This window comes from Pseudochaenichthys georgianus, chromosome 13, assembly GCF_902827115.2.
Source record: "Pseudochaenichthys georgianus chromosome 13, fPseGeo1.2, whole genome shotgun sequence".
NCBI classification, from domain to species: Eukaryota; Metazoa; Chordata; class Actinopteri; order Perciformes; family Channichthyidae; genus Pseudochaenichthys; species Pseudochaenichthys georgianus.
This window is the reverse complement of record NC_047515.1, coordinates 42,180,972-42,199,688: the sequence shown is the minus strand read 5'-3', so window position 1 is coordinate 42,199,688 and position 18,717 is coordinate 42,180,972. Positions and strand designations below refer to the sequence as shown.

General features: G+C 41.4%; 1 protein-coding gene across 1 annotated transcript in view; it reads left to right on the top strand.

Annotated features, from left to right (window-relative positions):
* Positions 1–3,010: 3,010 nt before the first annotated feature.
* Positions 3,011–18,717, top strand: part of prss59 (serine protease 59, putative) — a 31,471-nt gene continuing 15,764 nt past the window's right edge. The window contains exons 1-5 of the mRNA XM_034098008.1: positions 3,011–3,288; positions 3,979–4,160; positions 5,984–6,216; positions 9,984–10,119; positions 13,966–14,080. Coding sequence (XP_033953899.1) covers positions 3,019–3,288; positions 3,979–4,160; positions 5,984–6,216; positions 9,984–10,119; positions 13,966–14,080 — 936 coding nt within the window. The 5' untranslated portion in view covers positions 3,011–3,018. The remainder of the gene's footprint in view (positions 3,289–3,978; positions 4,161–5,983; positions 6,217–9,983; positions 10,120–13,965; positions 14,081–18,717) is intronic.

Sequence of the window (18,717 nt, the reverse complement as noted above, 5' to 3'; positions counted from 1 at the left end):
AAAACATATATATATATTATTCTGAAATGGACCAATCTGCACAACGACTACTTTCACTGTCTTTCACTATATTTTGATGAGAATACTTTTATACTTTCACTTGAGGAACATTTTGAATACAGGACTTTTACTGAAACAGAGTACTTTTACTCAAGTACAAGATCTGAGTACTTCTACTTTTACTCAAGTACAAGAACTGTGTACTTCTACTTTTACTACAAGATCTGAGTACTTCTACTTTTACTCAAGTACAAGACCTGAGTACTTCTACTTTTATACTCAAGTACAAGATCTGAGTACTTCTACTTTTACTACAAGATCTGAGTACTTCTACTTTTACTCAAGTACAAGATCTGAGTAGACTACTTCTAGTTTTACTCAAGTACAATATCTGAGTACTTCTATTTTTACTGTCTGTACTTTAAAGGGGAAAGGAAACACCAATTACAGTTATAATATTCCGGTAGTTTATTCATTTTACAATGGATATTGATCGTAATATTTATTGTATATGATATTACTCGCCAAAAGAAAATTAATTATCCACCGGCCGGGTGGGGAATTCCGGGACCAGGCCGCCGCCATTAGGGGAGTCCCAAATGGTGACGTCACTGGCTGTGTTTTCGCTCCACCGGAAGTCAACACAACGTAGCAGATATGGCAGCGATGTACGAATTTTGCAATGAGATCGACGTTTTGAACGATGAATTTCACTATTCGTCGGGAGATGACATTGATGTGGAAGCATCTACAGTTACCAGGCATCCCATGGCCTATGCTTATGAACCGATTCGGTCGAATAGAGTGGCATACGATCCGGAATAAAAAAATTAAAAAAACACAATGCTAACAGTGAGCCTCTGAATTAGCCCCGAGCGAAAATGCTAACCTATTACTGCACCGAAAATCACTCCTAGCTCCCTTATTACTTATCCTAGCCGCACATCCAACACATCGTTTATGATCGCAAGGAGACACAGAATCTAACGGTGCCCATCTCAACACTGAAAGATACAAACTCGCGAGGTTATCCACAAAAACGTACATCAAAACAAGTGGCGCTAGGTACTAACATACGCCAGGCTAACGGCTTACCTTCCTCATTGTCTGGTCTAAACTGGTCTTCAATGGCATTACAACGATGAAAACGATAATGTAGTTAATCCATAGGTTAATATCCAATGGGGCTGTGTCCCCTTTGAAATGTTCTGATAATCTATAAGCAATACAACTGCAATTCCGTTATCTGCTGTCCGCTCTGTGCTCCGTGCGCTCTGGGTCCTGCAATACCATCCATCAATAGCAATACTAGCCTTTTTAGGGCTGTTTTCGACAGATGAGCGTGTGTATGCCAGTTTAATTAGTTGAGCTATAGAACACCCCCAATTCTCTATTGTGCGTCATAATAGCTACCATTTAGTTTGGACGCGATTGCGTTAATTAATAAGGTCACACTGTGTCAGTAAATACATGTGTGAGCTAGTAATCTGGTAGTGCTGCAATATGTACCTCTCTCTCGGCAGCTGAAGCAACTCGTTTGGTGGCTCGAACTTCACGTTTGTTGACACTGTCATTGTCTTGCGCAGCCGACGTGCTGGGACGGTCGGTGTTCCCGACTGCATACGTTGAGAAATCGAATATTGTGGAAACAGATCCTGGCTTCAAATCCAATGTTTTGTATTGAACCAGGCATCCAGACTGGACTTTGAGCAGCTTCTCATCCTTTAGTGGCAGCCTATGGAAATGTACTTCTTCCTTCTTTAAAAATGGATAAAATCCATTTGTGCAGCCTGGGGCAATACAATAAACTCCTGACGACGACCGTTTTCTTGTAATGTAAACTACTGGTGCATTGCACGCCATGTTGTTTGTTATGAGCTTTGGCCCAGGAAGCCGTACCCAATCAGTGACGTCACTGGGAAAGTCCCGGAGCAATGGAAGCGCCCATGGTCATTAGGCACGTATTTCAAAAAGTAAATTCGCGTATCTCGATCGTTTATATTGGAAATAGACTAGATAAATACATTTCCTAATGGTAATATTGTCGCATGGAAAGCAGTTTGAAAAGTGTTTCCATTTCCCTTTAAAGGTGGGGTAGGTCATTTTGGAGGAACCAGCTCGAGTGGCTAGAATTTGAAAATACAGAGCAGGAGAAAATCTGCTGCTTCCTCACAGAGCCCCTCCTCCAACACACACGAACGCGCACATGACCAATGAGGGCACGAGATCAGTGTGTGCCCCGATGGAAGGCTGACAGGCAGGCAGGCCATCCAGTCACTTTAGCCGGCTCAGATGATTGGTCGAGCTTTTTACAGCGCCACGGCTTCCACTGATGATATTTTTTTTATAGATTTATTGTCAAAGCACTTCAGATATTCATTGCTATCGGGATGTCAAGAGCAGTCCATGGAATATAACAAAAAATGTATCTCGAGCCGGTTTCTCAAAGTTACCTACCCCACCTTTAACTATATTTTGATGATAATACAAAATTATTACTTTGTATTATCATAAAAAATACTTTTACTTGAGGAACATTTTGAATGCAGGACGTTTACTGTAACAGAGTATTCTAGTTTTGTTTACTCTGTTCTCTACTGGTTTCAGAAGGAAAGACATTCGAACCGAAGTATCTTTTGGTTTTTTATTACATATTTATTCACATCTCCACGTGTTTTATTCACCTATCTCTGCTTTTTTGTATACCTCTTTACATGCTGTCCCATTCCTTATTATTTTACAAATCTATTGTTAATTAAAGCACTCCTATGAGTAACTTATTTAAATAAAATAACTTTACTTCACTGGAGAAGAAAAAACATCCAGGTTTTTAGCCATATTTGACAACACAATTGCAATATAACATTTAAAAAAAAAAATCTCGTTCAATTTGAAGTATTTAAATAAAAAACAGTCTTGGGGAAAAAACTTTGGCAAGTCTGTTTCGCAATCCTGAAGAAGTTATTTCTCCCATGTTTTTAACGAGTCATTGAACGCATCAGCAGATCACATGACCACATGAAAGTGAATCACATGCCTCCAGCCTGCTTCTCTGTTTGTGTCAACATGGCTGTTCAGAGGAGTGAGTCTCTCCGGTCTCTCCTCTCCAGCGTTACCGTATTTCTGTTATTGTCTCTGTGTGTGTGTGCAGAGGCACGGGTTAAGGGCTTCGGGAAGTTCAGTGAAGGCCAGGACCCTGAATGCACCACGGGGGGTGTGTGTGAGGAGCTGTGGTTCACCCAGAAACTGGATCACTTCAATGGAGCTGACAGCAGGCAGTGGAAGCAAGTAAGTCCTAAAAAATGGTTGAATACATGTCGATTCAACCGTGAAGCGTTGTCAAAGCGGAGGCCACTGTAAATCTTACAAAACTGAAACGTATAACTGAGTTTCAGGAAGTGCATCATGCTGTTGCAGCAGGCTATATATAGCCAGTTGAAACGGTGTGCATATGAGAGGTAGTACTTTCCTCTTTAAGACTATCTGCACGTTGCATCATCTTGTATACTTTTCACTGTGAAGCTTTGCACATTTTCATTCAGATTTAACATTTTTGTTTCATGTTTTTATTGTTATTTTATTAATTTAGCGCTTACCATGTTATTATAATTATTATCCCTGCATTTAACTTGCAGCAGGATTTCACCTGCACTGTTTTATTTCCCTATGACTTCATTTGTCTGTACGTTACATTGTTGACTTGCTATCTCATATTATCAGTGATTATGACTTACGGTTTCTTTTGTGTGGCCTAAATGGGCTTCCGTACGTGTCCATCTGTCACGTAATAAAGACAGCAGACAAACTGTTGCAAACCTGACCATCGATGTGTATTTTGATTAGGATGTTTTTTAGTCTTTAATATGTTGCTAGTATGCTTCTTAGCTAACGTTAAGCTGTCTTTGGCTCCTGTCACAAATGTAAATGTCCCCTCGGTGGGACGAATAAAGTTATTCTGATTCTGATTTCCCCCCTCAGAGGTTCTTTGTAAACGAAGCGTTCTCCAGGCCCGAGGGTCCGGTGTTCCTGATGATCGGGGGCGAGGGTCCGGCTAACGCGGCCTGGATGCAGAACGGCACCTGGCTGAAATACGCAGAGAGACTGGGAGCGCTGTGCTTCATGCTGGAGCATCGCTTCTATGGGAAGAGCCGCCCCACCAGGTACACAGGTACACACACACACACACACACACACACACACACACACACACACACACACACACACACACACACACACACACACACACACACACACACACACACACACACACACACACACACACACACACACACACACACACACACACACACACACACACACACACACACACACACACACACACACACACACACACACACACACAAAATCTAGGGGTACCAAGGGAAGTAACAAAACACAACGTTGATCAGGCAGGAGAAAAGAGAGAGGAACCCGTCCTCTGGAGTCACGAACAGGCCAATAGTCAAAAAGAGAACACGGGCTGCTCACCTGCTCACCAGCACATTAAACTAGTGTCCCATACCCAGGAGCACATCTCGTATTGAGCTACAGGACAATCGGGCTGCACCTGGGGAGAGACTTTGTTTTATTTTAATTCAGCACAATTGATCATATTGTAATCCAAATATTTGTTTAATGCAAGGTATGTGTCAAAATCCCATCCTGAATTCAACATGTTTGTGACCGCAGATGCCCTACAAATCATATTCTACAAAATATCTTTGTTGGCTTCATTTTCTGGAGCTTTGACTTCTTCTTTGATTTGTTTTGGCAACACATTTCAAAAAATGTGCGAGCGTTGCATTAGAACGATTTTCTCGGAGTTTGTTTCAGATAAAAGAATCCTACAGACTAAACCTCGCTTATCCATGTTCACTTTGGACTCGTAATGCGGCAGAAGATCCAAAATCAATTCTTTAACAGAAAGGAGGTAACCGTTTTTTTACTTAAGATAACGCTTTATTGTCTCCCTGAGGAGAAATGTGTCTTGGGCATCGAGATAATACACATACAACATTCAGGTAATCCGTCATAGATACAGAGCAGAGATCACATGGCAAAGAGACAAACAAGAAACATGCAGGTCCAGCACCTTCCCTGCAGCTATGCATCGTGTCCGTCAGATTGCACACATCCCTCTTGTGTCCATACCTATTTACACATAATGCACTTCCCCTATTGAACCTTCTCGATCCACTCGCATCACCTTCGACACGTGTTCAACTTTCGGGAACTCTGACTCCATGATCCTGATGAGCAAAAGGACAATAATCTAATGTGCAAACGGCTTCATGTGTTCGCAGCTGATCCCAGGTCAGCTGTTTTAACACCAGAGGGCAGCGCTGCATCTAGAAAGAAAGTCCTGCTCTGAACCGTCCTGTTTCCGTCTCCAATTGTTTGTGTGTCGGGTTAAAGTTGTTCTATGTTAGAGCCAGACAAATAATACGTGTGCCTGTATACCAGTTTACTAGAACATAATGGATCACTTCCTTTAGGTATTGGGTGTCTAAACTAACTAAACCTGGCTTATCCATGTTTACTTTGGTACAGCTGATCCCAGTGCAGCTGTTTTAACACCAGGTGGCAGCGCTGCATCCAAAAAGAAAGTCCTGCACCTAAAATAAGAAAGATCTGAAAGACCAGGTAGTATTTTATGAGCGGAAATCCCCCCAAAAATTCCCATTATGAGTCAATGTATTGTCGTATGGTGAGAGGATCATAGAGCAGATGCTCACTGCCGCAGCTTCAGGTCTGAAACCAGCAGACTCAGGGTCAGTTTCATCCCACAGGCCACAAGACCTTTTGAAAGAACATCCATAACATTCATCTGTCTGCAACTTACAAATTATGTATCTAATATATCATATTCCAATTACTTGTATATAGACTCTTCTTGCACTCTTTCTGTTCTATTTTAATAAAAGCCTTGAATCTTGAACTTAACTTCCTTTGCATTTAACTTTCCCCTCTTGTCTCCACGCAGCGATCTGAGCACGGGGAACCTGCGTTTCCTCAGCAGTCGCCAGGCGCTCGCCGACCTCGCTCACTTCCTGTCCGTCACGGCGGAGACTCGAGGGCTCGGCGACAGGCATTGGGTTGCGTTCGGAGGCTCGTACCCCGGATCCCTGGCTGCCTGGAGCAGACTGAAGTACCCTCACCTGATCCATGGCTCTGTGGCCACCAGCGCTCCGGTTCACGCTACTGTCAACTTCCCAGGTAGGAGGACACACACTTATACATATACATATATATATATACACGCTATATGAACACGCTTCACACAAACGCACACAGACACGCACACAGACACACATACACACACACCAGCACACACACACCAGGGCTCGCAATTAACGATGTCCCGGGGACCATAAAAATTCCTACTGGGACACAAATCTATTTTGTCTGGGACTATTTCGGGAAAGTGAAAATAAAATTAAAAGTAAACTTCAAAATGGGAGTTACTTGCAAAGTCAGTGGGCTGTCAAATCATAGAATGCATTCTACGTCATCCACTCTGCTGCTGACTGCTGCTAGACTCGCGCCAACGGTCACGACAGTTAAAAACAGAAGAAGGAAATGCTGAGGTGGGGGTGAGTGAGTGAGAGCAAGATGATTGCCATTCATGAATGAAGATAGAAGATCAATTTATATTCCTATAGTACTACTGACTTGTGAGGACAACTTGTAATTAGAACTGAAAACAGATACATGTATTAAACTGTATTATGGAACATCTGTTTTTTTATTTTCATTCATACCACTTGTATTGCCAGATAGAGGGTTCCGATCGTAAAACAGAGACCATACAGCCATACCGTATTGAATTGAAAAATACAAATCAGAATTCTTCAATGTTGACATGACGATGATACATTAGTCTGGATATTGAGAAACAATAGAAAAACATGTCTTAAAACAACTCTCTTCCCTTCTACTCTAGGAGAGGCGACAGATCAGACTAATATTCATATGTTTAAAAGAAGAAGTATTTTAAACTTACATGGTGGACCAGAGTCTATGGTGTGATGATTAAGTGACAAACAAGTATCAAATTATATGTATTCTGCATAAATGGGGGGGCGACGATACATATTTAAATTTGGGACACTGCTGGTTCTATCCGGGACAATACAAAGTAGAATTCGGGAGAGTTGTGGGACACTGAGGAAAAAAGTAAATTTCGAGCCCTGACACACACACACACACACACACACACACACACACACACACACACACACACACACACACACACACAGACAGACAGACAGACAGACAGACAGACAGACAGACAGACAGACAGACAGACAGACAGACAGACAGACAGACAGACAGACAGACAGACAGACAGACAGACAGACAGACAGACAGACAGACAGACAGACAGACAGACAGACAGACAGACAGACAGACAGACAATGCAACAGGGTATGAATATAGAATGAAAGGCAGCTTTTCCTATCCTCCTATTCCTATCCTCTCTCTATATCTCTCTCTCTCTCTCACACGCACACACTCTGGAAAAGTACAAGCCCTCTAATCACCTGTGGTGTGCACAAACGCTCCTGCTGATGTGAACACACACACACACACATTTTCTTTGACCCTAAGATAATATCTACACACACACAGAGTTGTTATTTCCCAAAATCAGCGCTGCAGTCAGTCGGCGTCATCACCAGGAAGAGTTTGGCTTTCTCTCCGGGTCGAAAAGATGGAAAGATTGAAAGGCCTGATTGTCTTGGCAGTGGATATCTAAAGTCCCAGTCTCCTCCAACAATGAGAAAAGACTTACAATAGTTTAATAAAGACATATTGGTGCAAGAATGAGAGAGGTATATTTAGTGTCGTACAGTAGAATAAATACTGTGTACAGAACTAATGTATATATGTGAGATTAACAAGGTGTTTATGATGCTAAATATGACGAAATATACCCCAAATATTGTGATTTTTTTTTTAATTGTCCACTTGTTGAGAGGTCCTAATAAATGTAAAAAGTACAACATACTTCATGTGCACTCTGTAAGGACACAACAAAGAAAGGAAGCAGTAAGACGAGTGGAATAAAACGGTGCAAACGAGTGGAAATATTCCAATATTCTGTAATGTGGAGAGTCTCTTTCTCTCCAGGTTAAAAAGATATAAAGACTTTATTGTCTTTTGGCAATAAGTGGATTTAAAGGGGACCTATCGTGCAAAATGCACTTTTGTATGTCTTTTATACATAACTATGTGTCCCCGGTGTGTCGGGGAACTCACGCAGCGTCAGAAATAAAACCCTCTCTCTTTTCCTCCGTACCCAAATCTCTAAAAACGGGGATCAACGGAGCTGATCCAGATTTGTGTCCGATATGACGTAACATCTGAAATGTGGACCCACGGCTCAATCAGAAACGTTGCTATCAGAAACAATGCCCGACTGCTTTGGACGTAATATGGTCGGTGTTTACATTAGCTTCGCTAACACTCAGAGCTAACCTGTACTGGAGAGCATGTGTGTGAAGAAGCAGGAAGTAAAAAGGAACTCACCTTGTGGTGTAACCGGCAAGAGAGAAAGCCTTTGAGCTCCATGCTGTTTCAGAGAGGATCCTTGATCTAATAATCCTTGGGTTTCATCACTGCAGCATTTTAGACAGTATCTGCCAGGTCCCGTGAGCCGGCATAAGCTCCGCCCCCTCTTATTTGTATTTCTTTCAGTTTAAAAATATATTTTTTTAGCCTATATTTATATTTTGAGACCCAGGGGGTGTTTCTCAATGTCGAGGAAGGCTGCTCCAGAGCCACTATTTCAAGCATACTACGTCATCGAGTGCCGCCGAAGGACTGTTCCAATGTCCAGCATACTTGGAATTCTACCGAGGCTGGCGCACTTCGTAGCGGGACATTTCGAAGCCGCACATGTGTAGACTCCGCGGTCTTAAAATCCCCACAATGCTTTGCGCACGGACCAATTTCCCCAAATCTTTGGCGGAAAACGCAAAAGACACTCGGAAGACATGTGCTACCAAGCAAGCGTCCTTGACATTGAGAAACCCCCATGGTCTCATTCTCAAGAGAGACCTGTTTATACCCGGAATCAGCACTTTTGAAACAGGAAGTGAAATAGAGGGATATGAGGCGTGGCTAGAATGGGTGATCTGTTAGACATAGACATGTTTTTTATATATTTGTATATATCTGAGAGACCTATGCTATCGCCTAAAAATAGGATGATACTGTAGGTGACCTTTAAAACTTCTCACTGTACATTTTAAATAAATTTTGTATTAAATATGCCATTCTTGAACACTAATTGTTAATGATATCCCACTTTTATATTGTGTTAGCTGTAATTTATCCCTTTTTTTAAAGTGTTTTATTTGTCCGATAGTTCACTTATTTTTATCTTCACAGTCTTTTACTCTTTTAGTTATGTTTTATCTGCTATTTGAGATATTTATATTGTATAATTGTCTATTTACTACTCTTTTTTATGTGTAATTATGTGCAATACTTTGTTTTACATGCTGCTGTTATGAATACATATGTGAAATCAAACTGACAATTTCTTTAGGAAACTACATTCGGACAAAATATACAACAAATAATGTGGTTTTTTTCTTTGTTTTAATCGTCCACTTATTCTTAGGTCATGCAGGAATAAAAAATAGGAACTCTGCACTCTGTAAGGAGATAAAAAGAAAGAAAGAATAGGATAAATCGGTAAAAAACCAGTGCAAAAGATCGCAGGTTTAGAGATGTTGAGTCTCCAGAGTTTCATAAACTGTGAAATTAACTTGCAACCTTTTAAAATAAACCCTCTCTCCGGCACTTCACTAAATCTGGGATCCAGCGTGTTCGTTTGAAGATGAATCGGTGCTTTCCAGCGCCTCAGAATAGCCCTGTGTGTTAACCGGGTTGTTGTGCATTATTGTGGCTTTTCCTAGCCGCCTAGGTCTAAGTGTCCTCCCTCCCTCTGTCTGCATGTTTTAATTTCACAGAGTACTTGGAGGTTGTGAGGCGTTCGCTGGCCTCGGAGAACGCAGATTGCCCCAAAATTGTGGAAGAGGCTTCGAACACCCTTGTGAAGCTCCTGAAGGACCCCGAGACCTACGATAACATCACCAACGACTTCAAGTAAAGTGTCTCTAAAACACATATTTCATTATCCTGTCATTTAGGGAAAAGCTAAGTTTGAGCAGATCAAAAGCTTTGATGATTCAAGAGTTTAGGGATATTTTTCCTAAGCTTTTATCTATCCATCTATCTATCTATCTCTATCCATCTATCTATCTATCTATCTATCTATCTATCTCTATCCATGCACCCACCCACCCAAAAATGGCAAGAAACTGATATAATAATAACAAAGAAACGTCTTAATCAATTGATTTATATTGAAATGGACCTGTAGTTGCAGGCCTAACCAGTGGCGGTTCTAGACCAATTTCACTGGGGGGGCCACTGGGGGGCCAGTTATTTTCTGAGGGGGGCACAATAAATGCAGGACGAAAAAGAGAACTAGACAGTATGAAGTAATTGCGCATAAGAAAACAATGCAATACAGTTATTGGTATTTGTTTCAGTACACTTATTTATTTCAGATAGATCTTATAGTTATTACTGTTAGCTTCAGCTTAAGTTATAGTACCATTTTTGCACTATATTTATATAAAAATAAAGGCAATGAACAGTTACATCTCTACTTTACATAAGGGTGTCTGCACAATTTCACATTACAGCAACAAAATCCTGCGGTTTTTTGGCAAACCGAGTACCAGAAAATATACATTTTAAAAAAAACAAAAAAAATACTTTTCATTGTTAGGGGGGCCACAGGGGGGTCAGAGGTCAGTGTTAGGGGGGAACTGGCTCCCCCTGCCCCCCCCCCCTAGAACCGCCCCTGGGCCTAACATAAGTATAGGGTCCAGTTTGTTTACATATGTTTATATTAGGTCAAAACATTAGTTGTAAATAGCCGCTTTCACACCAAGTAATTTGCAGCACTTCCCAGCACTTAGAACCCAGCACTTAGTACCCCCATGGAACTAAGAGCCGATCGCGTTCACACCGGAATATGTTCCCTGAGGGAATATTACGTAAATGAAGCCGCTGACGACACTTCTTCTTCTGCTTTGGGTTTACTGGCAGGCCGCAAACCACTTCACGGCGTATACTGCCACCCGGAGTCCCCGCCCGAAGTCCCCGGAGTTGGGGAAGGCTTCAGTAGAAGCTGCTGGGACTCCCAGCAGCTTCTACTGAAGCCTTCCGAGTAAATCGCCAGAACGCCGACACCTCCTCATCTCCACCGTTCCCATGTTTTTTTTGTGTTGTAAGTTAGTCTCTCTCCGTTGGTGCGTGGGGCTAATAATGCTAATGCCAGCAAATACAATGGCGGCTTCACAGCCAGCCAATCAGAAATTGTAACTTTTTCCTCCTCAGGAAAGTCCCACCTCTCTAGCAGGGACTACAAAGGGGGTGAAAGTTCTCTTTTGGGTGGAAACGCAAAATCCCAGGCACTATCGGAACTAAAGGGGAAAAGTACGGGTAAAAGTACTCCGGTGTGAAAGCGCCTACTGTCAAACCTGTAAACCCAACCCCATGTTTTATTCATAATCAAGTTTTTCAATTGATAGCTTAAGTAACACGTGGTTAAAATGTCATTTCAAAGGCCACTAACGAGGATAAAGTACAAAAACAAATGGCTTAGTTTCTCCTGGCTTGCCACATTTTATTGGGTATTTTCTCCGTTACGTTTTATGGGATTTTCTTCCCTGGTTTTTAGTTTTAAGGAATGACGTTATTCTCAGCAGGCCGGTGCTTCGTCTGCAGTCATTATGTCTGTCTGTGATGTTTTTCACATTTGCCCGTTCTGGGTTATTCTAGGGACTGTGAGGTCAGTCAATAGATGAATACAGAGGTTTAAGTGGCTGCGGTTCGTCTCACAGAGCTAATACTGTCACTCTGACTCGGCACCGACCACATTGGACGTCTTTTATTTAGCTTGCTTGCAGACACAAAGGTCAGAAAGGTTGTTTTTAGAGACTTGCCCAGTTCTCAAACCACAGTGACTCAGACGATGCAATGTTTGCGACAGAATTTCATCATGTAGGAATTACACTCAATTCTAAAAGCATCATGTCGTCAGCATGTTGTCTAACTAAGTACAGGAGCAAAGGTCACACAGAAAGTCATGGAAGCTGTAATTTTCCATCTTTTTCGACACACACAAGTATTTGTCTACATTCTTACACTCTTGCACCATTGAACAAACAGTTCATTTCCACTTTGACTCTTCACTTCATTACTGTGGGTTTGAGTGATGACGCTAGTCAGTACACGTTGGACTTTTTGTGGAAAAAAAGATTACGTCTAGAGCAGTGCTTCTCAAAGTGTGGTCCGCGGACCACTGGTGGCCCGTGAGCGCCCCCTAGTGGTCCGTGAGTATATTGGTAACATTTCACATTTGAAATAAATAAATACATTTAAGTTTTCCGCACTCTCGCGGGAATATCTCCGCAATGGAACGTGCTTAAGTTTCACTTTCTATTGCATGATAAAGCCCAGGGCAACACCGTCGTCACACATGTTGCCACTTGTTTGTACCACTTTCAGGCGATTTATAATCTGTTCTAGAAAAACGATGTGCTTTGGGATATTTGTGGAGTTAGGTGGTCCGCGAGTGTTTTTGTATTGGTTAAGTGGTCCATGGTATGAAACACTGGTCTAGAGCCATGATGAAGAGGCCCTTTTATGCTTTTGGGTTTTGAGTCAATATGACTATAAAGTAACTTTGGTGTCCCCATCAGAATCACTCGGTTATCATGAACATGGAGCAGAATAATGAAACTCTGAGGTCTCATTATAAATGGCCAAACATTTACACACATATCAGTACAATGATAAGTCTCTTGAAATGTGGGTACTACCATGTCCACCCTGTCAGCTAGCCTTCCATGACATGGTACAAATAGTTTGCTCTAATTTCATTATTATCCAAATACTTTTTCCATTAAAGGTGGGGTAGGTAATTTTGGAGAAACCAGCTCGAGTGCGCTAGAATTTGAAAATACACGACCGGAGAAAATCTGCTACTTCCTCACAGAGCCCCTCCCCCGACACACACGAACGCGCACATGACCAATGAGGGCACGAGATCAGTTTGTGCCCCGATGGAAGGCTGACAGGCAGGTAGGCCATCCAGTTACTTTAGCCGGCTCAGATGATTGGTCGAGCTTTTTACAGCGCCACGGCTTCCACAGAGGACATTTATTTATGTATGTTTTGTCAAAGCATTTAAGATATTCATTGCTGTCGGATGTTAAGAGCATTCCATGGAATATAACAAAACGTGTATCTCGAGCCGGTTTCTCAAACTTACCTACCCCACCTTTAACTGAAATATATTGTTGAAAAAGGGACTATAGCTTTCTGAAAATGTACATTTTATAATCACTATGTCATTACAATGTATTTACTCTTTGAATTGTGTCCATGCCAGGGGGGATACATGTAGCTGTTTGCATGTACTTGCAAACCATTTATAAAAAGTGTGGGAGCTTGACGAACATCCATTTCTAAAAGTACAACGTAAATTTGATACAATGAATATGAAGTTCAATGGAAAATCTCAATTTCTTTTGTAAATGGGGAAGTCTCAAATGCACCGTACGGTGATATTTACGTGTTCTATAGTTTTTTGTGCATGTAAATGTTCAACAAAGGCTCACATCCCTGTGTTCTCTCCAGAAGGTAGAAAGGGGTGCTGCAGCACAAGCAGTATGAGATAGATAAAGAGCTTTTTGAACATTAAAGCCTGGAGATGTGGATATGAACCTGAAAATCAGCAGAATGTCCCCTTTAACGGCTCTGTTAGACTGTACTTAGGCACAGCTAAATGCTAACAGCAGCATGTTCACAATGACGAGGCTTATATGTTCTCTTCCCTGACCTTGTTTGACTCCCTCTTCTCTCTCTCTTCAGCTTATGTTCAAAGCTGCAGATCCAGACAGAGATGGACTCGGCCTACTTCCTGGAAACGCTGGCTGGAAACTTCATGGATGTGGTCCAGTACAATGAAGACAACCGCGGGTTTGAGGTGAGAGTGAATGCTTGCCAAACATCAGTAAAGCTTCACAAAACATGCATTCAAGAAGCAGAAACTCTCTGATTAACCAATATCTAAGACGTGGGCGTGTCACCATCTTGTTTTTTAGAGCCTAAGTTAACCAATAGTTGGAGGAGCGAGGCCAGCAAAGCTAATGCTAAGTTACCAGCTTACGCCAGTGCTACCTTGTGATTGTAATTCATTCATTCAGGATAGCTGAAAACACGCTGCACATAAAATGTATCTAAAGTTCTGCTCGACCACACGTGTCAAACTCACGGCCCGGGGGCCAAATCAGGCCCTTGGTGGATTTAATTTCGGCCCGCAGGATAATTTGTAATTCCTATTAGATCTGGCCCGCCGGTATATTGCAAGCACACCTTCACTCCATCCTGAGGGTCTCCTCCGCTCAGAGCCGGACCCCAAACATTGATGACCTAGCACCCGAGATGAGATGCCAAGTGTCTGAGCGAGCATCACAGAGCAGCACACTGAGTCAATGGATGCTTCCTTCTGCACTTTCTCTCACGACAACAGGCCATGTTTGGTTTCTCTTTGAGGGGAATAGTTTTGTTGAAGCTGTTGTTGGCCTGTGGGGAAATGTACTCATGAGAACTGACTCTGGAGAAGCTGCAGATAGAGCCATGAGAAATGAATGCAGCTGATTATTTAATGTTGTTTTTATAGGCAATAATTTAAGCTTTGTTAGTTCCAGGTTTAATATGTGCAATAAGTTCATTTCAATAAGTTCTGCAATAAACATTGAACCAGTCCGGCCCTCCACTAGCACCCATTTTTAATTTTGGCCCACTGTGTTTGAGTTTGACCCCCCTGTGCTGGAGTAAGCAGGTGGCTAGCTTAGCTTAGCATAAATAATAGAAGCCTGGGAACAAATCAAGCCGATTCCTCCTGTGTTTCTGTCAACCTGTTACATTTCATAAATATCCCCCAAAGTCCTGCAGAATAATACTAGCCAACATGTTTTAATTGTATGTATGTACAGTAATTGTTATCTTCATGCATGGCTTACCAGTTTGAGGTTTCAATAAGCACTGAAAAAAATACCGCTAACATCCTTTAAGCATGTCTGCACAATCTAACATGTACAGATTAAATATGACCAGGGTTCGTACGGTCATTGAAAACCTGGAAAAGTCATGGAAATTCAAAATGCAAATTCCAGGCCCTGGAAAAGTTATGGAAAACGATGTTTTTCCCCAAAGTTTTGGAAAAGTCATGGAAATGGAACTAAAGTTGCGTCAAATATAATTTACATTTTATCTAATCGCCAAAATAATCTGCGGTCGCGAGCTGTTATGTGCCATCATGACGCGCATGGTGTTATTTTTTAATATATGAAGCGCGAGCTGTGTGCTCGAGTCTTCCTGCCTGTCGGTTGAACTCTGCTGCTCCGGTATGACGGTCAGCTACATTAGCTACGGTGCGTTCGTTAACTGTGCGGAGTCACTGTGGCGCAGACTGCACCGCTGGTGAACAGCTGTTAGAACGGGCCGTTCAGGTGTTCAGAGCAGAGCGGCAGAGCGTGATGTGAACTGAAATATGTTTCTGTCACAATATCATTAAGGAATCGTTGAGCTAGCTAGCTAGCATACATTGTCACTATCTGCTAACGTTAGCTTTAGCCTTCGTTTTCTAATAGTTTTTTTCATAGGCTATAAACGGAGGTGGTATAAGTATAGATATTGTGCTAGAGTAAAAGTAGAAGTACTCAGATCTTGTACTTGATTAAAAGTAGAAGTACTCAGATATTTTACTTGAGTAAAAGTAGAAGTACTCAGATCTTGTACTTGATTAAAAGTAGAAGTACTCAGATATTTTACTTGAGTTAAAGTAGAAGTACTCAGATAAGTAGAAGTACTCAGATATTGTACTCGAGTAGAAGTACTCAGATCTTGTACTTTAGTAGAAGTGGAAGTACTCAGATCTTGTACTTGAGTAAAAGTAGAAGTACTCAGGTCTTGTACTTGAGTAAAAGTAGAAGTACTCAGGTCTTGTACTTGAGTAAAAGTAGAAGTACTCAGGTCTTGTACTTGAGTAAAAGTAGAAGTACTCAGGTCTTGTACTTGAGTAAAAGTAGAAGTACTCTGATCTGGTAGTAAAAGTAGAAGTACTCAGATCTTGTACTTCAGTAAAAGTAGAAGTACCAGAGTGTAGGAATACTCTGTTACAGTAAAAGTCCTGCATTCAAAATGTTCCTCAAGTAAAAGTAGAAAAGTATTATCATCAGAATATAGCGAAAGACAGTAAAAGTAGTCGTTGTGCAGATTGGTCCATTTCAGAATAATATATATGATATGTTTTATAATGATTGATCATGAAAGTGTTCTCAAAGCTGGTGAAGGTGCAGCTAGTCTGAAGTACTTTGTAGACTGCAGGGTAGCTGGTGGATTTACTCCAGGTGGAACTAAAGTCTGATTCAACACTTGGTTATATTTCACATCATTCATCCAGATCTGTGAAGTAACTAAAGGTATTAAATATATGTAATGGAGGAAAAGTACACCATGTACCTCTGAACTGTAGAGGAGTAGAAGTACACCATGTACCTCTGAACTGTAGTGGAGTAGAAGTACACCATGTACCTCTGAACTGTAGAGGAGTAGAAGTACACCATGTACCTCTGAACTGTAGTGGAGTAGAAGTACACCATGTACCTCTGAACTGTAGAGGAGTAGAAGTACACCATGTACCTCTGAACTGTAGAGGAGTAGAACAAGTACAAAGAAGCAAAACATTGAAATACTTAAATAAAGTACAAGTATCTCAAAATTGTACCCACGTATAGTACTTGTTGAGTTTATGAACTTGGTTACTTTACACCAGTGGCTATAAAGATAGAAAGACTAAGCCTTGCACAGAGGCATGGCAATACATTTTCTAAATGCTCAACAGTGCTGCCAGAATTATAAACTGACTGCTACACAATTAAAATAAATGCTTTTATATATTTCTATTAGATGTGACTCTTTGGCGTTTCTGTTATTATTGACACTGCTGCTTTCAGGGGGTCAGGGGTCGGGTCCTTGCCACCTTTTTCATACCAGCCTCCCTGACTACAGTTGCTTCAGCGTGTAGAAGCTAGTAAGCCTACTATTGGATTTGTTTTAGATAGGCACAACATGTTTCATATGCAGACCTTATTTTCCTGTTCCATGTTCAAATAAACCATTTTCAGTGGGAATTTTTTTTTGGTCATGGAAAATGAGGTAAAGGTCATTGAGAAGTCATGGAAAAGTCATTGAAAATCATTGGTGAAAAAGTGTATGATCCCTGTATGACAGAGCTGAACTTGAATACATCTTTTTATAGATGAAATATCACCAGTATATTTTACTACACACCCATAGGGAGGACGTACATCCGTAATAAAAACATGATATCAGATATAAGGGATAATGTGCAGCGAGGCGGGCCACATTCTCAACAAAGTAACGATATGACTCCAAATGTTAATTGAAATGCTTTTATAGATTTAGAAAACGTTTTTATTGATTTAAATTTTTTTAGGCTATTATCTATTTGAAATTATATGCATCCGCTAAGAAAAATAGTCCGTTGTTACTGTCTGAACTAACGTAGCAACGGCAGGAACTGCTTCGATAGCGTTTTTGAGGACCTCTTTGATTACAGATTTGAAAACATCGCTGCTGGCTTTAAAAGTAGCACAATTCATGAAGTCAGACCTTGGAAAGTATCGAGATGTCCCTGCCCTGATGCCAAAGTAACTGGCAACTGAATATGTGTCGCCGTTTCATGTCTATTTCTGGACCGCTGCGTAAAAAGGAGGGTTTCTTCCCCGTTACTTCTCCGCTGCTTTCTTGTCCCAGTTTGAAAAGCAAACTCATGCACTTTGCTTTTCAGCCAAACTGTAAACAGTTAAATCGACCAGACTTCTTTGAGCAGATGTGAGCGTCCTTAACAACGGTGGATTAACAACGTGTCACATGTTCTGAATTGACCAATCAGAATCGAGTATTCAACTAAACCATGTAATAAAACGTGATAAATGCGCATTGACCAGTGTGTGAGGAGCCTTTAGTGGGTCAGCGGTCGACCTCCAGCTTGGTCTCGGTTGAGAGGAAGGCAGCTATGAGGTGAAGGAGGGTGGGTCGGTGAAACATAGTAAACGCATTGTTTGGCAGCGAGGGGCTGGAGATGCTGAGGGTCTTATTTTATCTGTATATGGGGTGAGGAGACCCTTTTTTACGCCTTCATGCATTACAGGTGACGACTCAAGGTGAATTAGACAACAATGCAAAGAGGGAAGGATGGACCATTCGACTTTTAGTGAAGTTGCAACTATAAAGACGAGAAGTCAATTATTTCAGCAAGTTGTTTTTTATGTCAAAATGTGAGAAAATGCTGTTTTCAGTCTCTCGAATATGAAGATGTTGAGCTTTACTGTTTAATACCATATTAAAGTAAATGCCATTTGGCGTTTACACAGACGGAACAAGACTTGGGAAACATTGTGTGGATTTTGCAATTGTGGGATTGACTTTTTTCACTATTTTACGACATTTTAGAGACCAGCCCAAGAGCGACCTGCAGAGTACTTGAGGAGGGAAATAATCATTAGTGGCAGCCTTTTAGGTTTTTGAAGAATG